The sequence below is a fragment of the Rhineura floridana genome, chromosome 1 (assembly GCF_030035675.1).
Source record: "Rhineura floridana isolate rRhiFlo1 chromosome 1, rRhiFlo1.hap2, whole genome shotgun sequence".
NCBI lineage: Eukaryota > Metazoa > Chordata > Lepidosauria > Squamata > Rhineuridae > Rhineura > Rhineura floridana.
The window spans coordinates 302,870,287-302,888,573 of record NC_084480.1 but is presented as its reverse complement, the minus strand read 5'-3'; the positions used below and the strand labels follow the sequence as shown (position 1 = coordinate 302,888,573).

The 18,287-nt window shown below is 43.2% G+C and overlaps 1 protein-coding gene across 1 annotated transcript in view; it reads right to left on the bottom strand.

Annotated features, from left to right (window-relative positions):
* FER1L6 (fer-1 like family member 6) overlaps nt 1-18,287 on the bottom strand; it is a 132,163-nt gene that overhangs the window by 70,427 nt on the left and 43,449 nt on the right. Inside the window, exons 14-17 of the mRNA XM_061606195.1 lie at nt 8,464-8,584; nt 4,137-4,237; nt 3,220-3,310; nt 36-155 (exon numbers count right to left, since the gene is read on the bottom strand). Coding sequence (XP_061462179.1) covers nt 36-155; nt 3,220-3,310; nt 4,137-4,237; nt 8,464-8,584 — 433 coding nt within the window. The remainder of the gene's footprint in view (nt 1-35; nt 156-3,219; nt 3,311-4,136; nt 4,238-8,463; nt 8,585-18,287) is intronic.

Here is an 18,287-nt window from a genome sequence, read left to right as displayed (position 1 = left end):
AGTTGCAATGGCTCCAGAAAGCAAGATGGAGTTACCTCATCAACTAAGAAGCGGATCTTCCCAATGTAGTTCTGAGTCTCGCGCATCATTTCATCCAGGGGGATCTTCTTCTTTTGTTGCTGGATGATCCCTTTGGCATCTTTGGATATTGCTTCCTACAAGAACAAATATGTTACTAAAGACACCCATACTGTCAAATTCATATCATACAAATAGGGATAGGTTCAGTGAAGGCTGGCCCATTAGGGCAAACAGGGCACTGCCCTTCCAATCTCAGTCTGCTTGTAGCCAGCTCCCACCTGCCCCGGGCCCCGGCACTCCCCTTCTGCGATTCACGGCAGGATTGGTACCGCGGATCGCAGGGCGGGAGCTCCCAAGCCGCCTGCCATTCACCCACTCCACCTACCTTTCTCTGTGCTGTTTTTTGCTGTGCTGTGCATTCACCTGCTCCACCTACCTTTCTCTGTGCTGTTTTTTGCTGGGCTGTGCATTCACCTGCTCCACCTACCTTTCTCTGTGCTGTTTCCCTAAGGGGCTGAAGCCTCTGCTGCCATCTTGGTTGATGGCATGCATGCGTGCTACATGTCCCAGGGGCCCTCAGCCAGGGCTCCACCTGGCTGCCCTTTACAGCCGGCCCTGCCCACCTGCCTGCCTTCTTACTTGCATCTAGTCCAAGGGGATGGCCCTGGCTGTTAGCTTCCTCCTCCTGAGTCTCAGTGTTGCCCTTATAGAACTCAGCAGGGAGAAAGATGGGAGGCAAAATTAGTATTGGTTGACTCTGCCTTTCATTTGCTCTGGCTCCACCTGTTGGTGGGCTCTCTGCCTTCTGCCCCAGCAGTCCCGATGGGCACCAGCCACCACTGGATGGGTGAACCTGTCAATTTCAGGTTTTCTCATTCTTCCAGTCTTAAGTTCAGTTTTCCACAATTCCACATTTTCATTTTTGTTGTTCTTTTTAAAAAGTCCTCATTAAAATTCATTAACATTTTAGTGTGCATTTCTCCTAATAGACACATGCTTGTGTGCAATTTTGCCTAATATGCACAATTTTGCAAAACAATTTCCCCTAATGTAAAGCATTTGTGTTATTTTCACAAATATATGCATATATGTACTTTCACCTAGTTATGCAATTTGAACACATTACTAAGCTGGAGAAATGCATTGCAAAATTTGGAGAAGTTCTAATTTCAAAGGATGGCTATGTTTCAGCTCATGTATTTTTTGGAAAGTGAGAATTAGATACGTTTGCCTTTAAATGCAAACGGAATCAAATTTCTCCCCTATCCCCCCCCCCCAATTCTTCATTATTCACTGGGACTTACAAATAAAGGTTGCCTTATCTTTCTTTGGCTATTTTGGCAACATCTTCTAGCAAATAGGAGATAGAGCTAATGGTTATCCCCCCCCCCAGCTTCCACAATCGGATAGATTAGATGTCATAAAAGGATCTTATCTTTGCAAAAGATGCACATTCCTACCTGCCTTTTTAGTGCATGTTAGGCAGATGAATTATTCAGAGAGGGAAACAAGCCATCATTTGCAAGAGCTCTATTACTTTCCTTTTCTTGTTTCTCATCACTCCCTCAGTTCTGTGTAAACATGCAGAACTAGGCCAGTTCACACATGTATGTGTGTCATTTGAACTCTCATCATTTAATTGCTCACCATTCCATGATGTTCATCTGAAAGCATGAGCTGTCTGTGTTGAAAAATTATTGCATTTAAACTGATATGAAGTGGGCTAGCTCAAGTTTTTTTTTGCTACATGGAGCACGTGTGTCATATTGATGTTGCAATGGATTCTGGACACATTCTCAATTTTTCTGGGGAGCCAACCATGACCAAAGCAACCCCCAAACCAAGATTTCTGACATGACAGATAACTTTTCAGTTGTGCCTCCCTAGATACCTGCTTAGTCTGACTGGATGATTACTTGGAGCAGCCATGTTTCCCCCATACAATTCTCCCTGGGAGAGCTAGAATATCATCAAGCCCCATTGCTCCCAGGAAGACATGTGCATTGAAAGTGCATGGTGGAATGCTAGCCACTCAAGCTATGGGTGATTGGATACACAGCTTTAAAGCTAAATTTTTGGGTTAGGGTTTAGGAATGCAGGCAGTGTACAACCCCACATTACTTAATAAGCTTTAAAGCAAAAACAAAAGGGAGGGGTAGTGGCAGAACACAACAGCCAGACCATCTTATACTGGAATCCACCAAACTACAGATTCTGAAGTGTGCCTTTGATCTGATCTGGTTCGTTATCAGCCTGAACTGGATCAGGTGAATCCACTTTGGACTGGAATCCAAGTAGGGTGGATTCTTCCTCCATCCTTACCTAGAATCCTACCAAATGTCTTCTGCATCTACAGGGGAAGGTAGATAATTTAAAGGGGATTTAGAGAAATTCACGGAGGGTAAGGCTATCAACAGCTACTGGTATTGATGGCTGTGTGTTGCTGCCACTTTCAGAGGTGGTATGCCTCTGAATATCAGTTGCTAGACATCACAAGATGGAGAATGTTGTTGCACTCATGTCCGGCTTGCAGGCATCTGGTTGGCCACTGTAAGAACAGGATGCCGGACTGGATAGGCCTTTGGTCTGATCCAGCAGGGTTCTTCTTATGTAGGTAGCTGACTTATATACCCCCACACTGTATACTGTATGTAAGCAAGTAAACAAATAAAGTATTATAAAGTTGCTGGAAGTGTTGGGGTACAACTCAGTTTGATGGGAGTCTACATGCGGTTAAGGTAGATAGAGAGGGGAACCTCCATGCTTCCTAGATTGTTCTGATCTAACCTGTGCTGACCTTCCTTCAGGTACTAGACTTAGGGCTGCTGACTTCATTTCCTGCTCCCACCTTGGGAGAGGAGATTTTCATTTTGTCTCTCTCTCCTGCAGAGATGAAAGAGCAAGTATGGCTCTTTGCATCACGTACTTTAGTCAGCTAGAACTAAGATCTTTCCTATTAAGTATGCATTTTCTACAATAAATGTAAGCTTTCTTATTTTCTAATCCCAGAGTCTCAGTGTGATCATATCCAGGGTAAAGTGTGCTCCTTCAAACCAGGATTCATACACAGCTCAGCTATCACTGTTGTGCTAATAAAGAGCCAGATGCAATCTGTGGCACTTGGACACAACTGGCTGGCTGGATGTAGCACCTTTAATAGCCCAATGCAGCAAGTATCCAAGAAAATATCTCACATACCAATTCTTGCTTACAAAGTGTCAGCCTCTTTTTGTCCAAAGGAGTCCGATTCATCAGTTTGGGCTTCTTTTCAGCATTCGCAATGAAGGCCCTGGCATGAAGACAGAGAAGCAATTTTTGGAGACAGTAAGAAATGATATCTTCATAATGGTGGATAATCATTCTCCTGGAGCAAGTTCATCTGTGCAGCACAGCAGATGAGTCAGAAGATACTAAGTGCTTGGATTCATAATATAATATTAAAATGAAGGCATCATTTATTGTTGCAAGAAGTATAAAGAAACAGAAATACAATTTGTATGGTGATATGTGGCTATTTTGCATCTCAGCTGTTGTACACAATAGAGTTTTGAGCAAGTGAAGCCCTTTGTGTGCATGTTGACCTTGCAAATTTTTGCATAATATATTTGCAAAGGATTTATCTGATTATTTCCAATGTATGCTATGTAGTTCCCAAAGCCTGGTGGGGAATCTAGTAATTAACTGCTGGGAAACGAGCAAAGGAATTGAAACTGAAAAAATATTTGTGTATATAATGTTGGAGCTTAAGGCAGCAATATATTTTGCATTCATCACAAGACACAAAGTTAAGCAAGCAGGGCTGCAACCCTATGCAAACTTACTTCAGAGAAGACATGAATAGGATTGTGCTGCTAAGCAAGCAACTATGGTATAGCCCAGGGATGGGGAACGTGGTCCTCCAGATTATGTTGGACTCCAGCTCTCATGAACCCCAGCCAGCATTGCTAATGATGAGGGATGATGGGAGCTGTAGTCCAGCAAAAATGTGGAAGGCCACAGGTTCATTAACCCTGGTATAGACACTTTCATATTCATCATTAATTCCTTACCCACCTTTTCAGAACTGTTACCCATCAATAAAGTAAGCTGTCAGATTTTCGAGTAGATGCTCTTACCTACTTTGGTTAATAAAATCAGTTAGAGTGGACTTCATTTTCTCTTCTGATGCAGCCTCGGAAACTTTGATAAAATCTTTCACTTGCTCTAAACCTTCTTCCTAAGGGGTGGGGTGAGGGCACAGACAGAGACAGCAGTTACATAGAAGACATATAAACGTCACCAGTTGCTTTAAATTAATGCAGTTAATAGGGGGGAAAGCCTTCTCTGACTAATTAGCATGAGTGATAAATGATAATTGGTTCCAACTAATTGACATGTATCACACATTTTTAACTCAGAAATGAATGTATCACTTCCTCAACTCACTGTAGACTCAGAACAGTTTATGTTAATTAATTCAGAGGTCTCCTATAAGAGGGCACTGCTGCTGAGGTCCTCTTATAAACAATCTTATTATATAAACAATCTTTTTATATCTTCTAATGGTAACTGATTTTTTATAGGTGCCATATTTTGATTTTTGATAGTGCCATATTTAACAAGGACTGAATCTTGACTTTGACTCATGACCCACTCCCATGCAGGTAGAGAAAGTGTAACGGCTGGTATAAAATGCTGCAGCTGGACTTGATGGTGACAAACCATCACCAGCATGTGCTCAAAAGCTTGCACTGGCTTCCCATATCTTACTGGGTCAGGTTTATGGTTTATGTATTAATTTACACGGCCCTTAACAACATGGACCCAAGATAACTTAAGAACTGCCTGATCCCTCACATCCTTACCCAAACACTGTGGTCTTGAGGGGAGTCACTGATAGCGGTCCCATGGTTTGGATGCATGACTCCTACCCACCAGGAGCCTGGCATTCAGTATTCTGGGTCCAATTTTATGGAACATCTTTCCAGTTCAGGTCAGACAGCCCCATTCCTGTTGAATATCCAGCTCCTACTGAAGACTTTTTAAAAATTCGAGTAGGCATTTTAACTTAATTCTGATTTTATATTTTAACCGATTTTTATTTTCATTGTACTATATCATTTGTACAGTGCTTAGAGACTATTCACAGAATGGTAGAGTTTGAAGGGGCCTATAAGGCCATCAAGTCCAACGTGATGAAATATTGTTTAGTTTGCATCTGTGTTGGAATTGCTTTTTAATATGTTTTTAAACCTTTTTTAAAAAATGTATGTTTTTAAGCCTTATTTTTAAAGATGTTTTTAAATCTTTTAAAAATGTTTTTAAAGATGCTTTGTTTTAATATATTTTAAAGTCTGTTTTTATGAAGTTTTAGAGTGTTTTTAGTGCTTTTGTTTACTGCCCTGGGCTTCTACTGGGAAGAAGGGTGGGATATAAGTAAATAAGTAAATAAAATTAAGAAGTTCAGACATTTTCTAAGCAACATAAATGAATGTCATTGCATTAGCCTGAAGATACCTGTGAAGCTGTAGGGCAGGGATGAGAAACCTGTTGCCTAATTGAGATGTTGTTGGACTTCAGCTCTGATCAGCCCCACCTAGCACAGCCAATGGTGACAAATGATGAAAGTTGTAGTCCAACAACTTCCAGAGAGACACAGGTTCCACTCCACTGCTTCACATGATCAGTTATCAATATCCTGAATTTCAGACGAAAACACTCTCACATATCTTCTTGAATCTCAGATGGAAACCTTGAATCTCAGATGGAAACCTTACAGATGCAGTAACAGGAACAAAATATCAAGACGAAAACAAATTGCTTTCAGTTTATGACCACCACTTACCTTGAGTTTTTAAAAAAGCTTTTCCTGAAGTTACTAGGTACAATCATTCATATATAATTACACACAAGCACACCAAAATAAAATATAGTATCATGGTGAGCTTTGTTTTTTATAATAAACAGGTGAACAAAATATATAACCATCTCAATACTAACCTGTATTTAAAATTAAAATCTTCTAACTGTTTAGTGAAATGCAGATTTAGGGGAGGCTACCAGTTTGATTCCAGCAGCTGTGCTAGGGAGAGGAGGTGCTTAATTTTCTTCCCACAGGCCCTTTTGCAATCAATATAAGAAGTGGAGCCACTGTGAGGTTCCCAGTAGGTGGGTCGCTGTGCTTACTGGGAGGGGGAAGGGGTGAGGTGGCAGTAGGGATGAAAAGATCTATCCATTTATCTCCGTTTCTCATTTTTCCAATGTGTGTTTTAAATAATCCTCATGAAAATTCTCCAGCATTTTAGTTCAAATTTCTCCTAACTTTTTGTTGGCAGTTTTGATTAATGTACACGTTTTTGCAAGCTGTTTCTCATCATATAATGCATTTTTGCATTTTTTAAATTCATATATTCATTTTTATGCACATTTTCCCCTAATATATGCATTTTTGTAAACATTGTTTGGTTAGCAAACTGCATCGCAAAATTTGGATCAGTGCAAATTTTGGAGGATGGCTGTGTTTTGGTACTCATATTGTTCCAGAAAGTGCAAATTTGATAGATTGGGCTTGAAATGCCAACTGAATCAAAATTCTCGCCCATCCCTAGTGCCGGGGAGATCAGTGTGGTGCAAACTCGCTGTGAGGGCGCTGGATTCGTGCATTTTTACCATGCCAACCTCTCTACCACCTCACCTGTTCTGGTAAGCAACAGCAACCCACCTGCCAGGAAGCTACTGTTGCAGCTCTGCTCCTGCCTGTGTAAGCCGCTCTGATCAATATCCATCCAAGACCAGTCCAGATCTGCAGCCCAGAGACTGCAGAGCCTATTTCTAGCCATAATACCTGCAGGTTTCATGGAGAGGCGGTGTGTATGGATAACCTTCTTGTGACAACCATCCTGGAATGTACACTGCTTTAAACCAAGATCACCTCTAGGGACCCAGAAGCAGAGGCAAAGGCATTTCTGAGCAGACGTCAAGAAGTGGAGGTGCAGCACCCACCTGGCAGCACGAGGTCAATAATCCTTGAGTCCTGCTCATGAGGAGGAAGCCAGACTTCTGACATGCTTTGGATCAGGGCCCTGATGACAGGCCATTTGGAGGGTGGGGCAGCAGAGCCACCTATACAGCTGCTCAGCTGGGGTCTAGCCAGCATGCCGAAGCAACTTTTTAGCCTGCTCTGTTCCCTGTGAATTCTTGCTGGATACCTCCCCTGCAAAAGATTGTTGACCTACTTGAAAGATCCTTGCCCTCTTTAGGAAAGCAGAATTTGCAGCCACATGGCAGAGGTGCTATGAGCAGAACACTCCACTTTGCAGCTACCCGAGCCTGCATTTCTCTCCTTTTTTTGTTGTTGGTAAAGAAAGACTTTGGGAGATTGTTCAAAGATCTCCAAGAGTCACTCATTCTCTGGAACTCTCTGCCTATTGATATTAGGCAGGCAACTACATTTTGTAATGTTTGAATGCCTGCTAAAAAGTTTTTCTTTAGGTGAGTCTACCCAGACATGTAATTTTATCGTGTACTCTAGTGTGGTGTAGTGCTTAAGGTGTTGGACTACGACCTGGGAGACCAGGGTTCGAATCCCCACATAGCCATGAAGCTCACTGGGCCAGTCACTGCCTCTCAGCCTCATGAAAACCCTATTCATAATGTCGCCATAAGTCGGAATCGACTTGAAGGCAGTACATTTACATTTAGTTTTTTAAATGAAATTCTTGATTCTGGGTTGCATCCAATGCTCGTCCTACTCTGAGTAGACCCAATAAAATTAATAAACGTGACTAACTTTGCACTGTTTATTTCAGTGGGTCTGCTCTGAATAAAACTTAGTTGGAGACAACCCTTTAGCTACATTTTGATAATTGTAGTATGTTTACTGTCTTTAAAGTCTGTTTCTAGTGCTATTTTTAAAATAGTTTATACTATTTTACGTAAACCACTTAGATATATATTTTATTAAGTAGCATCTAAATCTCAGTAAACATATAAATCACTCGTAACTTCAGTCTTTTTGAAAACTCCTAGTTTAAGCCACTAAAAGATTATCCCACTGTAAGCTTGCGCTGACCTGTATCAGGACAACTTTATTTGATTTTAATACAAGTACTCTATATGCCCACATGTAATGAAGATCAAATTGAGAAAAACTTGGAGATGATACACAGGAATCATTTGCAGAGTTACAGGCCTTCCATTTTTCTTTTTTGGTTTTATTGGTGCAAACAAAGCTTAAATTGCCATTACGCTTCTCTCACACTGCTGCAAAGGGAAAAGTGTGGGGCAGGCACTTGAAATGCAAATGAGCATTCTAGCCAGCTGTATTACAATTGCATTCATAAAGCCAACTCAAGCAAGAGAATTCTCTTGAGAATCTAAATGTGTGAAAATGCCCCCCAAAAGTCTGACAATCAGTTTGGAGAAGCAAGTTTCAGAAAGACATTGATATTCCAGCAGACTTACCAGGAGATCTGCCATTTTCTCAAGGATGTTAGAGACATACAGTCTGAAAGTCTGGTCACCCCAGAAACTCTTTATGTAGATACAGGGTTTCTTCTCATCATAGGGCAAATAATGATAGTTTCTGTTGAAAGAGATGAGATATTGTCATCAGTACTTTTGGGGATGTGCTGCCTAAAGGGTCGCCCCTTTGGGGGAGCCACTTCGGAGGAACACAAGGGCAAGGTCTTGTCCTGCTGCCCAGAAGAGGGGAGGAGGGTGCAGAACCACAGAGGAGTGGGGGCCTGGTCGATAAGTAATGATTTTAAATTAATTGTTGGTGGGGGGAAGGGTTTTTTGTTTTTGTGTGTGGGTTTTTTGGGTTGTTGTTTGATGGTTTTAAGGGTGGGTGGCCTGCCTGAGTTGTGGAAGCCAGTGTCAGGGGCATGTGTCAATCGGAGAGGAGTGATGGGGGAGGGGGGAGGCCAATATATAACGAGGCTGGGAAGCAGATGCTGGTGGAGTGCTAGGGGCAGGCCAAGTCAGGTAAGAGGAACTAAGGAGAGATGCGTAATATCTGTCCCCTGTTCCAGGCCTGTCCAGAGCCAAAAGATAGCTGGGGGATGCTTGACTCCATACTCTGGCCTTCGATTGCTGCTGTGCAATGCCAGGTCTGCTGCCCAAAAAACATCTCTCATCCATGATATGATACCGGATGAGGGCGCGGACCTGGCATGTATTACGGAAACCTGGCCCCATGAGGCCGCTGCTCCTATCCTCGCGGCCATGTGTCCAGCTGGGTTCTTGTATGCACAGCAGCCGAGGGTCGGTAGTCGGGGAGGGGGAGTGGCAGTTATTTACCGAAGGTCCCTGGTTCTCACCAGGCCTCCTCTCTGTGAGACCAAGGTTGTTGACTGCATGTACTGGAGGTTGGGCCCAAAGGGCAGTCTAGGGATTCTGCTCTTGTACCGTCCAGCCCGCTGCATGACAGACTCCCTGGCCGAGGTACTGGAGGTGGTCTCGGATGTGCGTGCGCAGTCCCCAAACTTGTTAGTATTGGGAGACTTTAATGTACATTCGGAGGCCATCCCCACAGGGGCGCCTTGGGACTTCATGGAAACCATGGCTTCCTGGGAGCTGCACCTTATTCCAACGGGGCCCACGCATGTAGCTGGTCATGCACTTGACCTTGTGTTTCTCTTGGGAGAGGAGGGGAGTGAACTGAAAATTGGGGGTACATCCATCACCCCCTTGTCATGGTCAGATCACTACTTGGTGAGGGTGGACTTCTTGGTGCCACAAACCCTCCGTGGGGGTGGAGGACCCATTAGGATGGTCCGCCCCAGACCATCCAGATGGATCCAGATGGATTCCTGAATGCGCTTGGGGATTCTTTGGAGCATGCACACAGGCACTTGGTTGAGACCCTGGTGCAGGGGTGGAATGCTGCAATCATCGGGGCATTAGACTGGGTGGCTCCGAAACGCCCTCTCCCCCTGAATAGAGCTCAGACGGCACCGTGGTATACTCCACGGTTATGAACTCTGAGGTGGGAGGTGAGACGGCTAGAGCGCCGGTGGCGGAAATCTCGCTCTGACGACGATTGGACACGGGTCAGAGCGGCTGCGGCAGCCTACCATGTGGCGATGAGGGCAGCAAAAAGGGATTTTTATGCTGCCTCTATTGCGTCCACAGAGTGCTGTCCCAGGAGGCTGTTCCAAGTGGTCCAGAGCCTGGTCGGTCCAGTTGCCCCGGAACCAATGGAACATGCTAAGGCCTCCTGTGATGAGTTTGCAAAGCACTTTATGGAGAAAATCGATCGTATTAAGAGTGCTATTCCACGCGTTGTGGACACAGTGAGCGAGCCAGAGGCGGCCAGTGGTGCTCCGGTGGTGTGGGATCGGTTCCAGCTTCTTCCTTCTAATGAAGTGGACAAGGTGCTTTCAACCTTAAAGCCAAACACTTGCTTACTCGACCCTTGCCCGTCGTGGCTCATTATGAGCTGCAAGGACAGACTGGGTGAGAGGATCCAGATGGTGGTAAATACGTCCCTGGAAGAGGGAGTAATGCCATCAGTTCTCAAGGAGGCAGTAATAAAACCAATTCTAAAGAAGCCCTCCTTGGATCCCCAAGATCTGAACAACTTTCGCCCAGTCTCAAATCTGCCATTCCTGGGCAAGGCGGTTGAGCGGGTGGTGGCAAAGCAGTTGCAAGTGCATTTGGAGGAAGCGGATTATCTGGATCCATTTCAATCAGGCTTCAGGCCTGGACATGGGACTGAAACGGCCTTGGTCGCCTTGGTGGATGATATGAGGAGGGCGTTGGATAGGGGCGAATGCACCTTCCTTGTCCTCCTGGATCTCTCAGCGGCTTTTGATTCGTTGACCACGGTATCCTTCTGGACCGCCTGAAGAGGTTAGGCATAGGGGACACTGTATTGCAGTGGTTCCATTCCTTCCTCTCTGGTAGGTACCAGAGAGTGGCATTGGGGGATGAGGTTTTGGATCCTTGGCCTCTCACTTGTGGGGTGCCACAGGGCTCCAACCTCTCCCCAGTGCTGTTCAACATCTATATAAAGCTGCTGGGGGCTATCATCAGAAGATATGGGCTACAGTGTCACCAGTATGCGGATGACACGCAGCTCTATCTCGCATTCAAATTTTCACTGAGGATGGCTGTAGAAACTCTATCCAAGTGCCTGGAGTCGGTGAGTGGCTGGATGGGAAGGAATAAGCTGAAGCTGAACCCTGACAAAACAGAGGTACTGTTTGTGGGAGACAAGGGAAGATTGGGGGATGTTGACCTGGTGCTCAATGGGGTACAATTGCCCCTGAAAGACCAGGTCCGCAGCCTGGGGGTCATTCTTGACTCCCAGCTGTCCATGGGGGCTCACGTCTCGGCTGTGAGCCGGGCGGCGCTGTATCAACTCCATCTGATACGGAGGCTGCGCCCCTACCTTCCCAACCATCTGCTCCCATCTGTGGTACATGCCCTGGTCTTCTCTCGCCTAGACTACTGTAATACACTCTATGTGGGGTTACCCTTGAAAACGGTCCGGAAGCTGCAACTGGTACAGAATGCGGCGGCTCACCTGGTTAAAGGCAGCCGCCGGCGAGATCACATCACTCCAGTACTGAAGGAGTTGCACTGGTTACTAGTTGTTTTCCGGGCCCAATTCAAGGTGTTGGTTCTGACCTTTAAAACCCTACACGGTTTCGGCCCAGTCTATCTGAAGGAGCGCCTCCAACATCATCAGGGATGCTGCTCAACAAGATCAGCCTCAAAAGGCCTTCTCTCTATCCCACCAGTTAAAACAGCTAGACTGGTGAGAACTAGGGAGAGGGCTTTTTCAATTGTGGCCCTCACTTTGTGGAATTCCCTCCCAAATGATCTCTGCCATGCCCCCTCTATGATGAGCTTCTGCTGGGCCTTGAAGACCTGGCTCTTCAGGCAGGCTTTTGGGGTGGGTTAGGTTTTATTATTATTGTTGAGATTTTTAATGTTTTAATGTATTTGTATGTTTTTATTTTGTACGTCACCCTGAGTGGCTGGACAGCCAGTCAGATGGGCGACTAATAAATTTAATTAATAAATAAATAGATAATGCAGCCATGTGCAAGTCATTGCAAGTGGAGCATCAGTAAGTATCCACAAACAGATCAACTGGCTCTCCAAAACTAAGCTGAGAATATTCGATTATAATCTCTCTCACTTTGAAAAGTTGTGCTCCCAACTGTGCCTTTATTCTGCTTTTGCTTATTTGCCTGTTAGTGTTCTTGCCTTCAAAATTAATATTCTTCCAAAGGTAGAGATGAATTTTGCCCATTTCCCTGCAGCCCTAGGAATGGGGGAGAAATTCAATTCAGTTCGCATTTAAAGGTGAACCTCCCTAATTGTTGTTCCAAAACAACAGGCAAACTGGAGCAAAGCCGCCCTTTGGAATTTGCACTTCTCTGAATTTTGCAATGCAGTTCTCCAGCCAAGCAACATGTAGAGAAATGCATATATTTGGGTAAAGTATGCATAAAAATGCACATATTCATGAAAATAACATACAAAAATGCTTTATATTGGAGAAAACAGCTTTGCAAAAATGTGTATACTATATGCAAACTTGCACACAAAGATGTGTGTATTAGGAGAAAAATGCACTAAAATGAAGATTAATTTTCATGAGGATTTTTAAAAAAATCCACAAACTACTGTGGAACCTGGAAAACTGAGCCTATGTTGGGGAAAATGAGAAACAGAAAAAGCAAAATTGTCAGCTTTGCCTATTTCTATGCAGCCCGTTTTCCTTGCCCCCATGCCATCCCTCCTGTTCTGGAGGGTCCCCCAGCTCTCTGGAGCTAATTTTCAGGTGATAGTAAAGACTGCAGGGTCCGCCTCTTCTTTTGTTCGTGGGCACCTCTGCTGGACCAAAAGCCATTCCATGAGTTGAAGGGCACAATTGAATCCCATCCTTTGTTTTTGCAGCATCCATGCAAATAAGTCTTTAATGCTGACTGATGAGGGGGAGGGGACAGAAACTCTGCATGGGTGGATGGAATGGAGTATCCTGGGAAAGGAAATGGCTGGTTGGAATTCTAAAAAGGAGCACTCTACACTGCAAAATTTTATTACAGGTCCCATTTGTGTACGCATGATAGTCATTTGTGACTGCGAGAAGCTTCATGGCCTGGTTTTCCTAGGCCATCTGTCTAGGCCAGGGGTATCACTAGGGATCATCTAGGCCAAGTGTGGGAAACCTTTGGCACTCCAGAGGTTAATAAACTACAAAAAAAACCCCCATGTACTCTGGCCATTGGTCATGTTCGCTGGGTCTGATGGGAATTGGAGTTCAGCAACATCTGGAGTGCCAAAGATTCCACACACCTGGCCTAGATAATGATCCTTACTTGCCACCAACTATCTGATGAGTAACTATTTATAAACTTAGTCTAGTAGTAAAAATTAGAAACATCGAAAGCTGACTTACATGAAACCAGACCATTTTTTTAACCTAGCCTAGTACTGTCTGTTCTGGCTAAGAGTGGCTCTCATGCAGTAATGTAGTGGCAAATTCAAAAATGCAGGGTCCCTTCATTATAGTCACACCACACCAATTCCACACTCTACTACAACAGACATCCCTAGGTGCTAATCAGCATGAAATGGGAGGCTGTGTGTTAGCTACTGAGAACAGTCTTTTCAGTGGCTGACTTACCTCCTTTTGCTCTGATTGGCTCCAATCAGCATGAAAGGACAAGGACTCTTCTCAGTGACTAACACACTCTCTTTTCATACTGATTGGCTCTTACATAGGGATATTGCTGGACCCTGCTCCCAAAAAAGTAAGGAGTCTGTGACCGTCTATGACCCCCTGTGACCCCAGATGACTACACCCTTGCAAATTCAGACAAAGAAAAGTCTGTCACATCACTTGCTATAGAGCAAGGCACATCCTGATCTGGAAAAAGGTCATAGAGACAAGGGAGGAAGTGGGAATGGAGGGGTTGTAGTGGAAATGCCAGGGATTGTTTGTGGCTTCCAAGCTGTGAGTTGTCTACATGTGTACAACCTGATCCTTTTTAAACTGGAGATGCCAGGGATTAAACCAGGGACCTTCTGCATGCAAACCAAGCAATCTACCACTGAGAGCTTATCCACAGGGGAGCATACCTTTGTACTAAAGCCGCTGCTTTTACCGTCATGATAGATTTGCAATGTCCACACTTGGTTCTCAATGGTAGCTTCAAATCTACTGTTTTTCATTCACACTAGGAGGCATTCCTCTGGGAAGGATTAGTGTCACTGTTTCCTTGTGGCCCCACCCTCTAATTTTACATGCTTACTCCCTCTGGTTCAAGGCTTAAGGCAGGAGAGCGCCTTGGTGTACAATTGACAAGAAAGAATGAAACTGACTAGACCCCACCCCACCCCTTCTCCATTGTCCAAGCCTGAGTGAAAGGCGGACGAGGGGGAGGGAGGGAATGACAGTCAAAGCAGGCAGCAGCTGCAGCAGCTTTTGTGAGTGGCAGAGAGAGAGGGAGCGGGCAATGGGGCATAAGAGAGCCCGCCCACTAAAAAATTGAAGCCAAGTGCCTACAAGGAGGAGCACAGCTGAGACAGTTTTTCGTTTCCTTTCCGCATTATCAGTGGATTGAATTAATATGGATTTAAAGGCAAAAATTGCATGATAGTTTCTGCTTGCCTGCAACGTCATGTGAACCATGTGAATTATGAAGGGTTGCTTCGCCTGTGCCTGCCTTTGAGATGAGCTCTCGTCTCAGAAGAAGCTTTTTCAGTTTTAAAATCAGTCAGAACGTTTTTTTTGACTGGTAAAGACTTTCTCCCGGGAAGGGAGAAACGTAGAGATTAACCACAAAAGCTTGTGTTTGTTGGGGGGACTGGATTTCATTAGTTTATGAAAGAAGGTTCAGCCAGCAGCACCGGACGGACTTTCAAACAAGCTCTAACTGATTAAGCGAGACGTTTATCTTTTCTTTAAAGAAAAACGGATTAACAGGCAAGCACCCCTCTTTCTATTTTTATCATCTGGCTTAAATTGTTACAGCAAAAAGAGATTTGTCAATGAATCAGCTATAAAGAATCCCTGGGTGAGTTATAACTCTTCTCTCTCATTCACGAAATTAAGGAGGAAAGAAATCGAAATAGCTTATCTTTGTTTTTATTGCAAAAAGCTGGCCTGGAATTGTGCATTTTAAAGATACAAATGGATGAGGGATTTCTATTCTGAAGAGAAAAATAAATAAATCTGATTTATGAATTTTTGAGTATTATATGTCTGGGACTATTTTATTTCATTTTGACAAATCTGCTTGTTCTCGATGCCACTAACTGTTTTGATGCTGTGAACTAAATTTGTTTTGCATTCCTGAACATATAAGAGATAAGGCAGGCTGTGCTGTCTACACTGTGATGTCATCAAGCTTGGAATATTAACCCCTTTGTTGCTGGAATAAGAAGTGGGGTTTTTTTTCTTCGTGGTTTTAAGAATGGCAATCAAGAAAGTGGCTGAGACCCTGGAAGTAATTATGTTTCAGAAAATAATGGATGAGATTGAGATAACGAAACAAACCCTGAGACAGGGCAGACAGGAGATGAAAATTGAATTTGGCAAAATAAAGCAGGAGCTTAAAGAAATAGGGGATTTTGTGAGAGGGGAGGTTGATGAGATCAGAGATACAACTGGACAAGCATCAGAAGATGAAAAAAGAAAAATTAAAGGGAAGATGCAAGCCCTGGAGATTGGAACAAATGTGGAACTGGAAAAAGATTTGGAGTTTATGGATATTAGAGATAAAGTTTACTGTTTGGAATTCAGCGTTGTCCTTGAAGAAATTAATGAAGATATCAGAGATAAAGTTATCAATGTCTTGGATAAACTTCTGGATTGGAATGATGTGATGGAGCTTGACATAGAAAAAATCTATAGAATTAATTACAGATATGTGACAATGGAAAAACTCTCAAGAGATGTGTCAGTGCATTTTGTAAAAAAGAAGAACAGATATATGATTTTACAACAATATTTCAGCAACACATTCAGAATTGATGGCAAGGAATTATTTGTGATGAAGGAAATTCCCATCAGACTCTTATTATATGACTATGGCTATGACAGCAAGATTATTATGGGACACTGATAATGGAAGAATGGCTACTGAAATTACTGGACCTAACAGGATTATTATGGGTGCAAGGATGGAAGATGGAATTAACACTGATAATGGAAGAATGGCTATTGAAATTATTGGACCTAATAGATTTGATGAGATGGATTAATTGACATGCTTATTTGGAAAAAAATCGATAGATATATTTCTCAAGGAGTTGAAACCTCTCTTTGACTTTTTGTGGAAAGAATAAAGTGATATTTATGAGATTTGATGATTAATTAAGATAACTACTGGAGGAAAGTGATTTTGTAATATAATTTAAGAGACAGGTTTGTTATATATTGTAGACTTATAACTGATCTGCGACAAATCGGAAGTCAACATTTTATTTTATTGTTTAATTTGTGTTTTTGTTTTGTTTTGTTTTTGAAAATTTGAATAAAAATTAATGATAAAAAAAGAACCATGTGAATTACAAGGGGATGCAAGTAGCACCACACACAAGTTACAATCAGTGAAACAGTAAAGTAAGAAAAACTTTTTGAACATGCAGTTATACAATAGGGCAATATTATTTGTAAGAATAGGCTATTCTTATAGCCTATTCTTCAGATTTGTACAAAACCACAGAACGACACACAGGACTCAATTGCATCTTATTCTTTTAAATTGGACAAAACCACTTTGAGAGACAGATTACAGCAGCGTCTCAGTTGTAAATGGTTGATATCATTCTTTCCCCTGACAGTATTTTTCTCCTGAATCCAAACTCAGAAAGTTCTGGCTTTGCACTTTTATTTTTACTGCTTGCAAAATAAAATTCTCTGTACAAAGCAAGTGTGCCAGAGGCCAGCTTGGTTGGAGGCTCTGTGAAACGTGTCAGCCATCAAGCATACAGCCCGATGTGTTCATCAAACGCTTGCTCTATCAGTGTACTGTTTTTAGAAGACCATTTCCAAGACAGCCTTGTTTGCAGTTAAAATCCACCTGTTAAATTGCTTTTATTGTAGATGATTTCCCTTTAGACAGGCAATTTCCATACTATTAATCCTTACCTGACTAATTAAAATGCACTGGGTATATCTTTGCACAGCTTTACACAACATGCTAGAGTGGAATAGAGTTTATAGAAAGGGGAAGACTCTGACTTTGTTAGAAGAAAGTGGAGTCTGGTTGCCACGCCTGAGGAGGGCCATAGCTCAGTGGCAGAGCAACTGCTTTGCATGCAGAAGGCCTCGCATTCAATTCCCAGCATTTCCAGATAGGGCTGCGAGAGAACCCTCTCTGAAATCCTGGAGAATCTTTCCCAAGGACTCATAGGAACATATCTGAAAAAGATTTAATGGTCGAAACACATCTGTAACCAGTTGTTCCGTCGCATTATTGCTCACTGTCCTATTTTTCTCTATTTGCTCCTTGAAGTACATTACAAATATATTTTCATATTTGTGGGTCTTATTGCTGATTGTGTCTGACTCAGTATAGCAGCTCTCTATGTTCCTATGAGGCTTTCAAGGCTGGATTTCAGTAAGTACATCTTTGACTCTAATGCAATGCCACACTGAGGCCAGCTGTATTAGGATGAAATGATAGTGCTTCTGAGTATTATTTATTTATTACATTTACATTTCTTTTCATGATAGAAACCCAAGGTGGCTTACATATGGTTCCCAGGCAGTCTCCCATCCAGGCACTGACCAGACACCAGTGCTGGCCTCATGTGCCTTCAGACCATAGCCTGGGAGTAGATGTATGAGTGACACATCCTTGTCCAGACAGAAACAGTGCTTACACAATTCACTGTTTTGAGGCCTAAGACAGGATGGAACCCTTTAACATCTGATGATGCTCCTCGGCCAATGAATGCAAACATTAATTTGCAAAACTACCTTATATTGTCTCATGCCAGATTTGCAGAGTAATATGGTTCATTAACAGAATATGAGTGTGGCACATTCATAAAGGGCCCAAGATGGTCCACCCTCCCACTCCATGCCACTCACTTATCTGCATGCTAAGATGAGAGGGGAAGAGACCTCCTTCCCTTCCTCTTTTCTTGTTGGTGCTCAGAATGCAGGAGGAGAGGGAAAGGAACAGAGAGCAGCAGACCTCTCTCCCCACTGCTGCAGCTGTCAAGTAAGGGAGACTGGGGGCTCACGGAAGGATTGGGGGAGGGATTCAACCCTTATTACACACCCTGAGTATATCACCAGGAGAGCAACAGGA